The 16,023-nt window shown below is 40.6% G+C and overlaps 4 protein-coding genes across 9 annotated transcripts in view; 2 read left to right on the top strand and 2 right to left on the bottom strand.

Annotated features, from left to right (window-relative positions):
- Positions 1 to 1,398: 1,398 nt before the first annotated feature.
- On the top strand, positions 1,399 to 5,486 carry cnbpa (CCHC-type zinc finger, nucleic acid binding protein a). Of its 5 annotated transcripts, none has more exons than XM_034126554.1 (5): positions 1,399 to 1,496; positions 3,459 to 3,672; positions 3,911 to 3,976; positions 4,206 to 4,404; positions 4,534 to 5,486. In XM_034126554.1, the coding sequence occupies exons 2-5, from the start codon at positions 3,462 to 3,464 to the stop codon at positions 4,613 to 4,615; spliced, it is 558 nt and encodes a 185-aa protein (XP_033982445.1). In that variant the 5' UTR covers positions 1,399 to 1,496; positions 3,459 to 3,461; the 3' UTR covers positions 4,616 to 5,486. The 5 variants fall into 5 exon arrangements, with proteins under 5 accessions (XP_033982445.1, XP_033982444.1, XP_033982443.1 ...); XM_034126553.1 differs by having other exon boundaries at positions 3,459 to 3,678; XM_034126552.1 differs by having other exon boundaries at positions 1,400 to 1,496; positions 4,498 to 5,486.
- Positions 5,487 to 5,971: 485 nt separating this feature from the next.
- On the top strand, positions 5,972 to 9,541 carry zgc:77375 (uncharacterized protein LOC402927 homolog). Its single transcript, XM_034126546.1, has 8 exons — positions 5,972 to 6,578; positions 7,315 to 7,518; positions 7,656 to 7,768; positions 7,864 to 7,957; positions 8,066 to 8,099; positions 8,188 to 8,362; positions 8,486 to 8,674; positions 9,145 to 9,541. Exons 1-8 carry the CDS (start codon positions 6,459 to 6,461, stop codon positions 9,539 to 9,541), a joined length of 1,326 nt encoding a protein of 441 aa, XP_033982437.1. The 5' UTR covers positions 5,972 to 6,458.
- Positions 9,542 to 10,756: 1,215 nt separating this feature from the next.
- On the bottom strand, positions 10,757 to 12,105 carry gp9 (glycoprotein IX (platelet)). 2 transcript variants are annotated; one of them, XM_034126547.1, is made up of 2 exons: positions 11,940 to 12,105; positions 10,757 to 11,624 (listed from the first exon to the last, which is right to left on the bottom strand). In XM_034126547.1, the coding sequence occupies exon 2, from the start codon at positions 11,621 to 11,623 to the stop codon at positions 10,883 to 10,885; it is 741 nt and encodes a 246-aa protein (XP_033982438.1). In that variant the 5' UTR covers position 11,624; positions 11,940 to 12,105; the 3' UTR covers positions 10,757 to 10,882. The 2 variants fall into 2 exon arrangements, with proteins under 2 accessions (XP_033982438.1, XP_033982439.1); XM_034126548.1 differs by having other exon boundaries at positions 11,970 to 12,095.
- Positions 12,106 to 12,747: 642 nt separating this feature from the next.
- Positions 12,748 to 16,023, bottom strand: part of LOC117479527 (IQ motif and SEC7 domain-containing protein 1-like) — a 91,952-nt gene continuing 88,676 nt past the window's right edge. Inside the window, 1 exon segment of the mRNA XM_034126544.1 lies at positions 12,748 to 16,023. Within this exon segment, the coding sequence (XP_033982435.1) occupies positions 15,829 to 16,023 (195 nt within the window). The 3' untranslated portion in view covers positions 12,748 to 15,828.

Here is a 16,023-nt window from a genome sequence, read left to right as displayed (position 1 = left end):
CAGACTTTAAACTACAGTTTTTGTTAGCCAATGACATACCAAACCCAGAAACACTAACATTTTTAAACCGTACCCTTTACACTCACCATGTGTTCATCATCTCCGTAGCATCCCGGTGTGGGTCCCCTGAGGTACCCGGATTACAGATGGATCATAGGTCCTTTCAGCCAGATGGAGTTGACATCTGAGAATAAAACAGCCTTATCAACATCCTGGTAAATATGTCTTAGGTTTCAGCATACATTGTTTCCATAAAGCAGCAGCAGACTCCAGAAATCCAAATCACAAACCTATGTTAAATTGTATCCTCCTTACTTTACAATGTACTCTACTTTTCTAAAAAATTCAATTTTCTAACAGATGTTCCATCTGACAAATAACAGAAATGCCAAACACTGTTTCAGTGAAGATGAGGGCAGGGCTTTGTCATTGAGCGTGTTAAGGTACTCCACCCCACATGCAACAGTATTACTGTATTTCAGTCATTGCTGGATATTATGGTACAACATCTCCTATTAAATTTAAAATGATGCCGCAAAGGATGTGGTATTTCCCCTGCTTTGTGTTTAATGTTGTGAGCTGCAGAATAAAGACCACAGAAAATAATAATTGCTATGACAAAGCTTTACAGTGAAAGCCACCTTAAGACTGCTGAATGCATCTTTCCCACTTATTGATCTGACTGAGCACTCAGGCCAGTTAGCTGAGATGCTTGCTGCTCCCATGGATTGTTATCTCTATCAGCTCACTTGTATTCAAAATATGATGCAATCGGGACTCCTTGGACTTTCATTTAGTAACTCTGATATAGACCCTTCTTGTTTGAGACACAAATAAGCTGTTTGGTATACAATATTGTTTAAGATCTACTTCGATTTCATTCTGTTTTTTTTCAATTAATTAAACTTTGGGAGAAGTGAAGAAATCAAAGAATGTTTTTCATAGACATCTTATTATTTCCTTTATTATTAACACAAATAACAGTGGTAGTATTTATTTAGAATCAGATACACTGGTTATTGCACTAATTCTGTATTTAAAAAAAAAAAAGCTTCTTTTGAGACATGTCCAGGTACTGTCATTTAATGAATTACTTAACTTTTCATATTTTCTGAAACTATTATGAATGATTATATTATTAATATTATTATGTAAATGATTAGTAGTAGTTGTTTTTGTAGAAGTAGTAGTGCCAGTGTTACTATAAGTATATTGCTTATAATAAGGCTTTAACATTCCTCAATGTTTTAAGAAGTTGGAAAAACAAGACCAGTCAGTTTAGGGAAAGGGGACCATTCTGTATCCGCGATTGGCTGATTCATAGAGGCGGTGTCCAGACTTCCTCGTGTTTGATTGGTTGCTTTCAGAGTATGTGACCAATGAGAGTGCAGGTTTCTACTGGATACTGTGAATGACAATTCAGGAACTCCTGTTCGCACCGCATGTAGCGCAAAGAAGGAGGCGTAAACACTGACAGAGCTAAGGTAGCCAGCGAGGTAAGCAATAAAACAGCACTACAAATGATTTAATCAACGTAAATGATATTCGTGTAGATATTTAAAACGACACCGTGTTAAAATGAAGAATTGCAGAGAAATCGGACGTTTAGTCTGGTTTCTTTTGTAAAAACGCACGGGTTTTGTTTGGTTTGAATAACGGTGCATCGGGTTCTCGCTCCGGCCTGCTAACGTTAGCTCCTAACAACGACTTTGGTGTGTGCGCCCGGCGCGGGAAATTTAGTTTTTATGATGTATTTACTTTAATATCCATCGGAAACAATATACGGCAAATCTATTTTGCAATAGGGGTCGACCCACGTCTTTCTTACTGTACAAATAAGCTTGGTCGTCGACTGAACCGTGCTTCGTGGTCGTGAGGTGGTCTGTGCTAACATGTGCTAACCAGCAGCCGCACCACTGTCTCGCGAGTAACGTTACGCAGAAAAGTCAACGTGACTAGGCCAGCGTTAGCGTAGCTTCAACCTTTGGCATTTGATTCAGTTTCAGCCAGGAATCACGTTCAGTTTCATGAAAAATACGGTCAATACAGTCTTAAAAGTTATTTTTTATGCAGAATTAGCCTTCGAGTTAGCTAATTTAGCAGATGCTCATCACAACACGATGGGATGGGACTGCCCTCTGGTGCTAGCATTCCAATTTAGCACGCAACCCACGACATGCTTTCATGGCCATTTCTGTAACGTTAGTAGTCTGGCGTGTAAAACCGTGTTACAATACATCGAAAATAATCTTAACTAAAAAAACTATTTATTACGAATGAAACGAGCCTTTATGGTGCTACAGGAAAACCATATTTCATTAACTATTTAGTGAATTAGTATTATGTAAGACACGAGTTAAGGCCCTTGGGGCATATGGGTGACCATTATACAAAATTAAAGCAACAAGTTCACCTTTGCAATCTTATTCAAAGGTGATTTAAATGCCATCGACCACTTTTTTTTTTTCAAACAAAACCATATTTTGGATACTCATTAGGATTAGCTTGATTACTCATTAACTCACATTCTTCCCGACTTCATGTCTTTAGCACCGTCAGCAAACAGAAGTTTGGCCTATGGCGATCACAACATAATTCCATTGGGAAAATCATGTAAGTTAGCTTAGTAGTTAACTTGGTTGTAGTCTGACGGCCAATTATGATAGACACCAGCTGAATAATGTACTTTACCCCCTTTTGTATCATCATAGATTAGATCCCTCTGTTAGTCATTATGGTAGTCTGACTCCTGCAGACCTTGTGTGTAAGTTGTGTAGTATCATGTGACTTCGGAACAAAATGTATGTCAAAAATCATTGTACTCTGAAACTATTTGTAAAATGATAAACATCAGATACTTATTTGCAAACAAATTAGACGCTTATAAACCTGCACCAGCATGGTTTTTTCACATGTGTGAATAAGGGCATTCTTGACGACATGACACGATGTCTATACTAGCTGCCCCTTTAACCCCCCCCCCCCCCCATATAATCAGCAGCAGCTGTCAAAGTACAGTTTTCTATAGCTTTTAATAGTTGTAATATATGTATTGACAAACAGGTTTCCAAGCCACATATGACATAGCTAAATATCTGAAGTAGAGCTCCAGCACATGTTTTAGTACATCTGTTTGTAAGTAGTTGAAACAGATTTTGCCACTAATGACTAGAGTAATGTGCCAGGTAATGGTTTCGGGGATCAACAGCATACTAATCAGCTTCATTTTAAAATGAGGGGTCATCTTCTAAGCTTCCTTTAGGCAAAAATGCATTCATATCCGCCTTATATATCCTACCAATTATTTCCTGTCAAAAGCTAATATTTCATGTGCAATAGTGTTAGCGTGCTCAGTGTAGACTGTGTGAATTCAAAGGTGCTTGTGTGAATTCAAAGGTGCTTGTAAATAATGTATTTTCACACTGAATTTGGATCACTAATGTCATGTTTTTGTTTAGGTAATGGACATGAGCAACAGCAACGATTGCTACCAGTGTGGCCGTTCCGGGCACTGGGCCAAGCATTGCCCCACTGGTCAAAGTGGTGGTGGTGGTGGTGGTGGCGGCGGCGGCGGTGGTGGTGGTGGTGGCGGCGGAGGTGTCGAAGGTGGTCGTGGCGGCGGAGGTGGCACACGTGGACGTGGCGGCAGCGGCGGCAGGGGTCGAGGACGAGGCAAGGGTACTATCTACTATCTAGGCCACACCTAGTATAGGATCATTATCACTCTAACCCATATTATTTTGCACTAAAGACATGTTATTCACCTACGGCTGTTTTGTGGGGTTATGGTTTTTGTACAGCATTCCCAATGAAACACTCATTTGTGGACAACCCTTTGGGGAGTTCAAGCAAAAAATGTAAACATTGTCTTTTTTTTCATCTTTGTATACCAAACTGTCTTTCATTACAGAGATGTTCTGTTATCGGTGTGGAGACCAAGGACACATGGCCAGGGACTGTGACCAAACTGAGGATGGTGTGCATTGCAGTTCTAAATTCTTCCATTTCAGTTCTAGTTAGTTGGTTTGAAGTGGTGTTCTCTTACACCACAGTCACCGAAGTTATAACAATTTTGATTACCACGCTTCACACAACAGTAAAGTATCCATACAATTAACCTTTTTATATAGGACAACACTTTTCTTGAAACGGTAATGGATTTGTAAATAAACTATTCCCCCCCCCCCCCCCCCCCCCATTTTCAGCGTGCTACAACTGCCACAGGAGTGGCCACATTTCCCGGGATTGCAAGGAGCCCAAAAAGGAGAGGGAGCAGCTGTGCTACAACTGCAACAAACCAGGCCACATGGCCCGTGACTGTGAGCATGCCAACGACCAGAAGTGCTATTCCTGCGGTGGGTTTGGTCACATCCAGAAACTTTGTGATAAGGTGAAATGTTACAGGTGAGTTAAGACCAGACTTCTTTAGTTACTTAAGTTTACTCTTAATTAGAAGTTGTCCTAATTGAATAAGCTAACGATTTGTGTCACTTCTAGGTGTGGCGACATTGGCCACGTTGCTGTGCATTGCAGTAAAGCCAGTGAGACTAACTGCTACAACTGCGGAAAGGCGGGCCACCTGGCAAAAGATTGCCCCGAAGAAAACTGCGCATAATCAGTGCCCTCTGTTGCCCCTCCTTTTTTCAGATTGATGGTTGGTTGTATTATTTTCTCTGAATCCTCTTCACTGGCCAAAGCTTGGCTAACAGAGGCTAGTCCCAGGCCAGTGAGCCTCTCGACATGTAATACAATGAAAGGGGTGAAAAAAAATCTTTCTGCATTCAATACAAAAATGTTTTAGTTCGGTAGCGGTGTTATGTATAATGCTTTGTTAAAGAACCCCCTTTCCAAGCCACTGGTTATCAGAGATGAATAAATGGGACTAAACGTATGAGAATCTATAGGACCTTTGAGCTTGTGAAAGTAAGCCTCAGTAATATGAGATAGAAGAAGGGAGTAAATGGAAACTGAACTTCCATGTAAGGTTATTTTGGTTTGTTTTAGTGGGATTTGAGTTGGCCAAGAGGGTAATGACATGGAAACTGTTCATAACATGATGCATTTCAGCCCTACAAGCAGCTAAGCGGGCGTTAACAAACTACATGTTATATTGCTACGATATAAACATTTTGGAGGTATTAAAAGAAACGCGTTCTTTTATAGAAAATCTGTTTACAATTTCAATATCACTTGGTAGTCCAAGGTAGACTTTTCCTTTAAAAATGGCTTTGGAATTTTTTTTTTTTTACCTTGGCAAAATTTAACAACATGAACAGTTGTAAGAACAGCAGAATTAGGAGTTATTTGGGAATGAAAAAATGTTTTCACAGAAATCAAAATGTTATTTTTGTACAATATCACTTAGACTACTGTATAAATACCATTTGCTTGTACTCAGTTTTTAAGTCGGAAGGAAAGTGCAACTGAAGTCCTAGAAAATAGAAATGTAATTTTAAACTATCAATAAAGCTGGAGGAGCACGGGGAGGTCTTGTCTGACTACTTGATTTCAAATGTCTTGCATTAACAGATTTTATTATGTTTTTAAAATGTCTACATTTTTAAATCAATATTTGCTTACTTATCTCTCATGCATTCTACAAAAACAATGCGTGTCTTTAAAAAAAAAAAAAAAAAACGAAATGCTAAATCTTCTATTTAAAAGCATAATCATATGTGGAAGTTACCAACACAAAAGATAATCATTTATTTAGTCCTCAAGCATGTTGGCACTGCACCTAATTGGCAAGCCATCTGCAGAATTAGAGCTCACATTTCCGGCCACATTTTTTTTCCTATTTTCTCTGCATCCATTACATGTGTTCCATTTACAGAGCCTGTTGAGTAAAAATGGAAAAGGGGTGCAGGGATGTCTTCACAACGCGCGTCAGATTTCACAGGCAAATTCCTCGAGGTTCTCTGCAGCAAATGTAGCCGCCCTGAGACACTTTTATTGGGAGACAGCGGCACGTGACTTTGCGCAAGTCGTTACGGTTATGTGCTGTAAAAGTGAAGCCGAATGAAATGGAGAATAAGATCTTTAGCTTCGGTTGTCTTCGTGGTGTGCGAACAAAGAATGACCATTACATATATATTCATAAAACCGAATATGGACCATTCGGATAAATGAGCTCGTGTTTCTGCAGCCGTCTCCTGTTATTCATCGACGTGCTTGTGGTTGGAAGAATCCGAAAACTCCACCTCGATGTCTAAAATGGCAGCGGGGGTTGCAGTGTTTCAGATGCAGCAGAAGGCAGCTCCACATCTCCTTCCGCCAGAGATGCAGGAAAAAGACCCTCCTCATATGACGTCATCGGGTCTCGCCGAGTCAAATCATAGGCGAGAAAACCTCCGAGGACGGAAACAAGCCGAGCAGCCAGCCGGCTCTTATCCTTCATGTCGGGTCGTTTTTCAATTACATACAGTTTCTCTTTTAAAACCCGGTGCTAAACAAAGGAGATGAGGGGACTCCTGTCGTTTTACCGGGGCCTGTGCTCTCCGAGTAACCGTCAAGCCAGACGCAAAGCTGGGATTGTCGGTTCTCGGTGCGGGTTTTGCGGAACTCAGTCAAACAGCAAGGTACGGTTCGAGCTGTTGCTGCGACTTAGGCTAAACAATGCGTTGTTGAAAAAGCGATTTACTTTGTATTCGTTTCAGTTTTTGTTGATCAAATCGTCGTTGCATGGCACTCTGATGTGGACGCGATGGTACAACAGGGTCTCTGCAGGGATAACAACAGATGTAGCTTAGTGTTTGTTTCCCCCATGAGGAAAAAACAAGCTCAGATACACCACGGTGTTCACAGTTCGTTTTTTTTCAGCCCCAGTGAACGCAAACACATTGAGGAAAACATTTGTTTACATATATAACTAGATCATTTTCAGATTATTTGTTACATGCTAAAGTTGTAACCCCCCCCCCCCCCATATGTAGCGCTCTGTCACCATAGGATTGCCCCTCGCAAGATAAGGTCCCATGTTATGTCATACTAAAATCAGTCCCTAATAGTAAAATTACACTATGTAGAACAATACCGAAAGACATTATCAAAAGTACATTCAAATCATTTCACATTTATGTAGAAAAAGAGCATTTTACTTCTTGTACAGGGTTATAAATTGTTTATTTGCCATTTTTAGCCACATGATAGTAGGCCTATATATATTACAAATGTAATGAATAATTTCATCCCAATTCTGTTCTTTATCCTCATTTTGTTGCTATTCCTATGTGTAAAATAAATAAAGGCTGCACTTGTTGGATTCATTGCTTGCTGTTTGGCTGAAAAATATGTTGCTGTTCTTTCTTTCTTCAGCCACAGCCAAGATTTGGGCTGTTGTTTGACATAGATGGCGTGCTGGTTCGGGGAAGGATGCCAATCCCTGCTGCAAAAAAGGCATTCGAGAAGTTAGTCGACTCTCAGGGAAAATTTGTGGTGCCAGTTGTCTTTGTCACAAATGCAGGGAACTGCCTGCGACAAACAAAAGCAGACCAGCTATCTCACATCCTGGGAGTAGCTGTGAGTTATCTAAGTGTTGAGAGATATTGCTTTAGCTACATGTTTGTTCTGTCTAGAATAAATACTCCAAAACTAAATTCTGGTTGTCCCCTATCACTTCTACTATTAACCTCTTCTCACACCTACTCTATTCCCAGATTACCCAAGATCAGGTCGTCGTGTCTCACAGTCCCTTGAGGATGTTTACAAAGTTTCATGACAAGTGTGTGCTGGTGTCGGGACAGGGGCCGGTCCTGGAAATTGCAAAAAAGTATCCTGGAATTGTGCTTTGTGTTTTTTTGCTTACTATTCATTGACTAATAAGGCTAGCATATTACTCGTCATTGTCCTTAACTCTGTCTTTAGTCTGGGCTTTAATAATGTTGTCAGTGTTGATATGCTGAGGGAATCATTCCCATTGATGGACATGGTGGATCACAACAGGAGACCCAAACTGCCGGTAAGATATTGAAATATTTTGCAGAAATAGATGATAATAGTAGTCATATTACACGCCTATTTAGTCATAAACAGCAGCACATGTTAAGCTTCTCTTCTTTCATTACAGTCCAATCCTGTTGTCAACCTTCCCATGGTTGAAGGTGAGGACATGTACCACTTATTAGCTCTCAGCCTGTATTTTAATTATCATTTATATCAAAGGGATCTAATGTTTGTCTTTTTTTCCAGCTGTGATTCTGTTTGGGGAGCCGATTCGATGGGAGACACACCTGCAGCTGATAATTGACATTTTATTGACCAAAGGTAACCTCAGCAATGTTCACCAATCCCAACAGATGCCTCACCTCCCCCTGCTGGCCTGCAACATGGACCTCATGTGGATGGCTGAGGCACATTCTCCCCGGTAACCAGTGCTGTCACAAAAATACAAATATTTAATATAATAACATTGACAAGGAAAACACAGTCTTTAAAGATTCCAAATGTAAATATACCCCTCTGCTTCCCATGATCCCATTTCACTCAGGTTTGGCCATGGGACATTTCTTGTGTGCCTGGAGAACATTTATAAGAAGATAACCGGCAAAGACCTGAAGTACGAGGCGCTCATGGGAAAACCCAGTGAGTTGACATACCACTTTGCAGAGTACCTCATCAGAAGCCAGGCCATGGAGAGGCAATGGAAACTCCCCGTCACTTCACTTTATGCTATAGGGTAAGACACCATGTTTTTGTCTGTAATGCACATTTAGTTAAAGCATATGAAATATACTAAGAAAGCAACCACACATTTTCACAGTCTGAACACAAATGTACATCTAAGTAATGACAGAAGGCAGAAAGTAGTAACACGGATACTAAAACCTGTCACCTGACTTAGATTACCAGTTATTGAAAGGGTTTGTGGTCCCTTTATAACTTAAGTTTGCAATTTTAACAAACTAAAAAGCTGAGGAGTTGCTTAATTACCACAACTCTTCTCTTTCAACTGCCCACAAGCATTATAGTTAACTCAACATATCACACCTTTCTTTCAGAGCTTGCAATTTTCACTTCAACTTTTTGTCACGAATGTTCCTGTTTTGTTGTTACAGCGTTGTTTTTGTTGGTGGAGCAGCAGAGAAACTTCTTGAATGTATCAGTATTCTGGCTATTTCCTGATCTCTTCCCTCCCTGCCCTCTTAGGGATAACCTAATGACTGACATCTATGGCGCCAACCTATACAACCGCTACCTGGACGAGAGAGTTGCTAGGAAGAACGCTAAAGCCGTTGCTAAGATGGTCTCCGCAACAGGGTCCACCACCGCTCTGCCCCAGGTGGAGGAGAGCCACAATCATTGGGAGAGCGAGCTGGCGTTGCCCTCTGCCACTTCCTGTAAGTCTGTCCTGGTCTGCACGGGGGTCTACAACCCCAACGAAGAGGTCCCGCCTGATGCCAGCCACTGCATCAAAGAGACTGTGTTCCACGGGCACCGGGACTTCAGGTTCGACCCCGCGCTGGTGGAGCCAGACTGGATCGTGCATGATGTGGCGGACGCTGTTGAACGCATCTTTGATCTGGAGAAGTTTGTGCCTCAGTAGAGTCGAGGTCCTATCAGTAAACTGGGTTATATGACATAACATATAAACCTGTAGGAGCCTAACACTGTGGACATATCAACAGGGCATTGACAAAATATGGGTCCTCTTCTTAACTGTCAACATTAAGAACAACTTTAGACAAGTTCATAATGTAAGTGTTACTGTCAACTGCTTTTTTATATTGTTTTTGACTTAAATTACTTGTTTGGATTAAGGAACAATTTAAGGAACTGCCTTATTTGACCCTACGAAGTATTTTTTTAGATGATAGTTACGTTGTAGATAATTGAAAAATCCTTCCGGAAATCATCCTATATTTATTACAAGAATTTAACAGTGTTTTTAAGAAGCATATTCAGATAACGGTTTACCTTTATTCTGAAGGTGCATTTTTATTATTCCATTTTAAGACATTTATTTACCCATTTATCTTGGAAAATCTATGCATGTATATGAGATGAATACATGTACTGTACTGTACTGTTTGATTTGCAGTATTGTCCTCTAATAGAAATGTCTGTCTGCATTTTGTCTAGTTGTGAGACCAGTATTTGCACACATCATCTTTGTTGACTGTTACCATACCTTCCTGCCATAACCTGTTTATTATAATGTCGAATATTCTATTTCCAGAAACAAAAGCTACCTGGAAATGTATTAAGATTAAATTCCAATATGAATCAACAACTGTACCGCTCCATATCTGATCATTTACAGTTTTTGCACTCATTGTAAATACCTTTTTGTAAGAAAATACATGGAATAGTTACACATGTTATACATACTGTCTCTGATTCTTTCCAATCAAAAACGACCAACAACCTATCACAAGTAATCAAGACAATGATCATTCTCAGTCAGCACAGTGTTGTTTTTTTCTACAAGATATACACTGTCATACATGCTCAGCTAGCTCAGTATTGAGTCATGTAGTGAGATCAGTTGTAAAGCAAATATAACATGCATAGACTGATGAGTATAATACTTTCAGAGGGCAAAATAGTCCTCATTACTCTTATATCTCAAATGTAGTGTCTAATGTTTGCTTATTTCTGTTATCAAATGCTAAAAAAAAATAGCATGTAATGACTTGCAGTGTACCAAAGACACTTTTTCAAATGGGTAAGTCATCATGTTTTTATTTTTAGCCTTGCCTGCTTTTATAAGTAAACTAGATTTAGGTTACAGAAATAAAAATCAGTTACAGAAGAAGTCTCAGGTGAAATGGCTGTGGCCGTTCAGCATTAAAACAACTTTATTGCAACAAACAAAGACAGTCGTTGTGCTTCCGTCAACTCTATTCTCCTCTAGTGTTTCAGTAATTCCATTATAGTAGGTCCCTCAGGTAGCCTTTATCTTTCTAGAGTGCTTCTTGTGCAACACATCCAGTACTTGTGGCAGTAACTCCATGTTGAGTGGTTTTTCTAGTTCCCCCGCACAAATGAGAGAATCCACAGTGACCTCTAGCGGTGCAGTGTGTAGCCTCCTCCTGTGTTTAGGCCTCAGTGAGCGCAAAGAGTCAGCCTCCAATCCTAAATGTCTCTCACATATGTACAGTGTGAAGCTGGATGTTTTTGCTAGTCTCAAGCTCCACAGAAGCAGAAGAATGAGGAAGCATAGCATCACTCCTATCACAGTGTTATAAGTACTATCAGTACAGACTGCCAGCAGCACACAGGAGGAGAAGTATTCATCGCTGAGTTCAGTGACGGCTTTCTGAGCCACAGAGTCTGGGCCGGCACATATCGGCTCCTTTAAGACAACGGCCCTGTTCCTCAGCAACCAGCTCCTCAGGTATTGGATCCTACAGTCGCAGTGGAAGGGGTTTCCTGAAAGTGAGACCTTTTTCAGAGCAACCAGTCTGTCAAAATGGCCGGGAGACACTGAGGTGAGCCGGTTGTCCTGAACATGGAGCTCTGTGGTGTCTGAGGGCAGAGTGGGCAGCTCCACCAGGTCTAAAGAGCTGCAGTTGACCCGCAGACCCTCAGGAAGGAGAGCTGAACACTGGCAGGGCCGACCAGTGGTGTGTGCGCTTGATGTGGCCCAGACCAGGAAGACAGCTAAGATTAAACTGCAGAGCATCCTGTTGGAAAGGGAAAGATTATTCCAATACTTTCACTGTCATTTCCAGTTGAGATAATAATAGGAGCAGGGAGGATTGCTAGAGTGCAGCACTAAGCCAGTTGTTATATTGGAGAATCCTAAATAAAAAAAGTGATAATTAAGATGTGTATTAGAACAAAATAACGTTTCTTCAGAATCTTGATTTATTGTTTATGTCAAAACTGATTCCATCTATTAGGTGAAATTAAATACATCTTTTAATGAAGAGATACAGGCAAATGACAAAGTGAATGATACATTCCTTGTTTTCTTAAGTTATGCAACAAATACACACCCTTTATAGTCCACCCAAATTGGAACTTACCTCCTGCGGTGCCAGTCATCCTTAAAATATAATTATCTGTTCATTGTTCTAGTCCGTTTGTTGCACAGCCGATACAGAGCGACGTCAGTGTGAGGAACGCATCAATAACACTGCACGATTATGCCGCATTCACTGTGAAGGAACCCCATCTGCTTAGAGGAGATAAGAGTGTATCTATTAACTAGTGGCGGAGGCTATCTTAAGCTCATCCCCACAATGTTTGTTACTGACATCCACTGCAGTGATGAGGGCTAAGAGGGCATTATACTCCAGAACACAGCTGGGAGCATGTACAGCTTTATGTGAATTTAAAAGTACCTATGAGATATTTTGAAAGCCAACTTGACACCAAAGAGCAAATGTTTCATGATGGAATTCTAGGCTGCAAAGCAGAAAGGAGGTTTATCCAAAAAATAATGTCACACTTCCACAGCCGAGTTTGAAAGATTATTTCCACTGGCTGATCCATATGAGGAACTGTGTGGCCAGCACATGATTCACCAATAGGTGGTGTAATGGCACACATTTCCACATGATTTTAAAGCACTTTAATGTATGCCCTCTAGTGGAAATGCTGCAACACTTGGAAATGGAAAGTAATGATGGAGCCTGGAAGTGGAAGATACTGGAGCCTAAAGATAAGGCTCCTTTGCAAAAGGCATTAAAGAAGAAAAAGAGTTTCATTTCCCTTAAATCCGCAGTGACAGCTGAATCCGAGCTCAATAAGATGAGGCATTTTCTACTTTATACACACTGGAGAGCAAAAACAACACATGCGTACCATAAGTCATATATTCGTTTATTTTGCGTTCTCAACATTGTCACAGTTGAAGTTTTACAATAACTGGGGTCTTACTGACTCACTACTCACTGTACAAACAGAATGCACATATAAATGAGGCCATTCTTGTCTTTTTTCTTTTTATATGTGTCTCACGCCAGACTGAACAGCTTGCAGCAGGATGTGTGTTTTTTGTACACGCGTGTGTGTGTGTGTTGGGGGTTGTTTGTATGAAAAGAGAGCTGGATGTGAAATGGCAGCAAACTTCCTAACAGTCTGTTTTTGAGTTATACAGCACATGTCTGTTCACTGGAGGCAGAGACAATCGATATGTTCATATATCACCCCCTAATCCATCTATGAGGTGATGTGTATACATCCGGATCTTAACTGCAGATATCAGAATAGAGTACTGATCATATACACACTATGTACAGCTGATTCAACCCCCATCTTGGTCCCTTCATTCAAGATAAACCATCCATACAAGCAGTTCATCTGTTTGCACACCAGAATCCCATATGTACACGATGAAAGCCCTCAGCAACAGAAGTGCAATGTTCCTTTTGTTTGTAATTTACACAATGGCTTTTTGCTGATGAAATGCATGCCGAGCTTCATAACTACCAGCTTAACATAGAGCAACAAGAACACGTCAACATCAGGAAAATCAAAATAAATGAAAACCAAAGTGTATAGGCTGATTTCTTCCCCATCAGCTCACAGTGAATAGGACACATGATGATCCATGCAGTGCATTGTTGGGGTACTTTCTCACAAAGAATGACTGGAGACATTTGAAGCACTACAACACACACCAAAATAAACAGGTTCCTCGGTTTTTACATCATCCCAAGATTTCAGAATCATAGCAAAAAAATACAAAATCCATGGAAAGACACATTCAACTGATCATTAATGTCTGGTATGTGATATGTTTGTCATCTGAACGTCCTTGTTAATTCACATGAGGAGAAATGTGTGAGAATAAGCCTGACTTATGGCAATGGTTTTCTTTGTGAATGTTAAAATACATTTACAACCTGAATATTGGGACAAACTGTTTACTGTCACTAATTTACACACTAGAATAGACTCTTATTTGTAGAATGTAGAAAGTTATTCTTTACATATACCCAGTTCCTTTGTTCAGTTTGCATTTTGTATATCATAACTGCAATTCCTGAAAAAAATGAAAGTGTTCTTTCATATGTGCTTATCCAGCAAAATATTTCTGTTCAGCCCAAAGAGAAGCATATTCCTTTTATTAAAATATATACACACATTCCTCTTTCCACTGTGAACTGTGTAAGTAAGTATTTATATATTCTCAAATGAAAAAAGATATATCTTTTTCACCTGAATCTCGTCCTGGACAACAAGATAACAGACTTCCACTCTCAGTACAAGTCTGCATTTTCTGAACATGATTGCACTTAAACTTGCTATGGTAACACTGATTCGTTATACAATGTGCAGAGGATAGCCTCACATTAATAACATTACATGCAAGAATCACTTACTAGACATTCCACTGAACTCCAAGTCTGTACCTCTCATACGACCACGAGGACAGCCACACATTAATTTACTGAGAAAGACTCTGACAGGGGTCAAAACAAATATAAATAAATAATGACGCAACACGGGAAAAAAACGCACAAATTGGAGGGACACCTTGCTTGTTGTTAATGTACAAAATCAGTACAAAGATATTGCACATATGATAGAAAAAGATGAAAAAAATACTTCACTATGTAGGAACTGATTTTATTCACTCACCAAACGTCGTTGGCAAATAAAAAAAATATACTAAACAAGGCAAAAGAAGATTTCAAACGTGTTTCTGTTTTAGAATTTAAGAGTCAGGAGAGCAGCTGTCACATATTTTAAAGGCAACAGACTTAACATGTTCAACGCGTTCTGCGGGTCCTTTTGTAACATTTGAACTGAGCCCCCGAGGGTATTTAAAATGTCTTTTCAATCTACTAATCTACAGTTTAAGCAGCCACAGTATGAGTAGTAAACTGAGATTAACCAACCAGCCCAGTTTATCATTCATGAGTTGACAGGAAAAGTCTGCTTTGTGACCTCAGTGTTTCGAGGCCCATATGCAACAGCTGCCTTCCAGAGGCTCCGTCTGATCCATTTGAAAAGCAAAATTCAGATTATAGGTCGACTGAGCGGGAGTTCACTCCTTTCAGATCTTCATCCTGTCACCCCAGAGTCAGTATAATACTGATAAAATTCATTTTTGCAGATAATAATAATTGTAAGTATAATCTTACAAATTACTTTACGCACAATATACTGTACATGAAGTCTTGACTAAATAGATTATGCATTAATAATTGGCACATTTATTTATGAGAGCTAGGAGACAACACATATAGCTGTCATCTACAGTAAATACAGCACTAGAACTACAATGACTGAGACGGTCGGCTCAGCAGTTTACCTGTCCTTTGATTTAAGTTAGTGTGAAATGATTATATCTTCACTACGCACGAGCTCTACGCGAGGCAACGACACATTGCATTCATATGATGGTAGGATCTGAAAACCAAAGAGTTGTAAGTTGACTTCTGAAAGGCTGTGCACAAGAAATGATGCCATCGTTGTGACAGAGAAAACAGTCAGCCACACCTTTCCTCCTGATTATGTGAAGGTAAGACCGGTTATTGTAGGAATGAAGCAGTGGGGAGCGGCTTGGTGAGAGAACGCATTTTCTCTGCAGCCGTCACGGCCGGGCGGTGTGTGTGTGTGTGTGTGTGTGTGTGTGTGTGTGTGTGTGGAAAACAAAGAGCATCTCCCCCCCACAAAAACCCTGATAGGGCCAAGCCCATGATCAGGCAAACTTGTAAAAGGCCCCTGGTGGAACGTGTGTGTCCGATTTCCATCCTGCATATTATTTAGAGCTGGAGGTGAAAAAGGTGCCTGCGTGTGATTGGTTCCCATCACAGCAGCGGTTAAACACAGTGGACAGGCCATAGAGTTCTGCTGTCAGTCCCTTTGGTGTTAGCAATTGTCCCTCCTTCATAAAGTCCCTCCTCGCTCCTCCTCTCTGCGTTAGGAGCATCACACTACGGTGCTGATGCCACTGTGTTTAGGTTTGGGTCCGCCAGGCGCCGAACCCACCTGCTGACTGTGGTGGTGAGGGGCATGCTGGGAGTGTGAGGCGTGATGGGAATGCTGGCTGTAGTGGCTGTGCTGTTGAGGGGGGGGTTGGTGTGAGGTGTATCCCGGGTGCTGGTGGTGCTGCGTGTGGGGGGG

The sequence above is a fragment of the Trematomus bernacchii genome, unplaced genomic scaffold (assembly GCF_902827165.1).
Source record: "Trematomus bernacchii unplaced genomic scaffold, fTreBer1.1, whole genome shotgun sequence".
In the NCBI taxonomy this organism is placed as follows: domain Eukaryota; kingdom Metazoa; phylum Chordata; class Actinopteri; order Perciformes; family Nototheniidae; genus Trematomus; species Trematomus bernacchii.
This window is presented reverse-complemented; position numbering and strand designations above follow the sequence as displayed.

Excerpts from the sequence above, each read along its gene's own strand:
- cnbpa (XM_034126549.1), top strand. The coding sequence starts at position 3,462 with ATGGACATGAGCAACAGCAACGATTGCTACCAGTGTGGCCGTTCCGGG. Across the intron at positions 3,679-3,910 it reads GGGTCGAGGACGAGGCAAGG|AGATGTTCTGTTATCGGTGT; the intron begins GTACTATCTACT and ends CTTTCATTACAG. Across the intron at positions 4,405-4,497 it reads GATAAGGTGAAATGTTACAG|GTGTGGCGACATTGGCCACG; the intron begins GTGAGTTAAGAC and ends TGTCACTTCTAG.
- zgc:77375 (XM_034126546.1), top strand. The coding sequence starts at position 6,459 with ATGAGGGGACTCCTGTCGTTTTACCGGGGCCTGTGCTCTCCGAGTAAC. Across the intron at positions 6,579-7,314 it reads GAACTCAGTCAAACAGCAAG|CCACAGCCAAGATTTGGGCT; the intron begins GTACGGTTCGAG and ends TTCTTTCTTCAG. Across the intron at positions 7,958-8,065 it reads ACAGGAGACCCAAACTGCCG|TCCAATCCTGTTGTCAACCT; the intron begins GTAAGATATTGA and ends CTTTCATTACAG.
- gp9 (XM_034126547.1), bottom strand. The coding sequence starts at position 11,623 with ATGCTCTGCAGTTTAATCTTAGCTGTCTTCCTGGTCTGGGCCACATCA.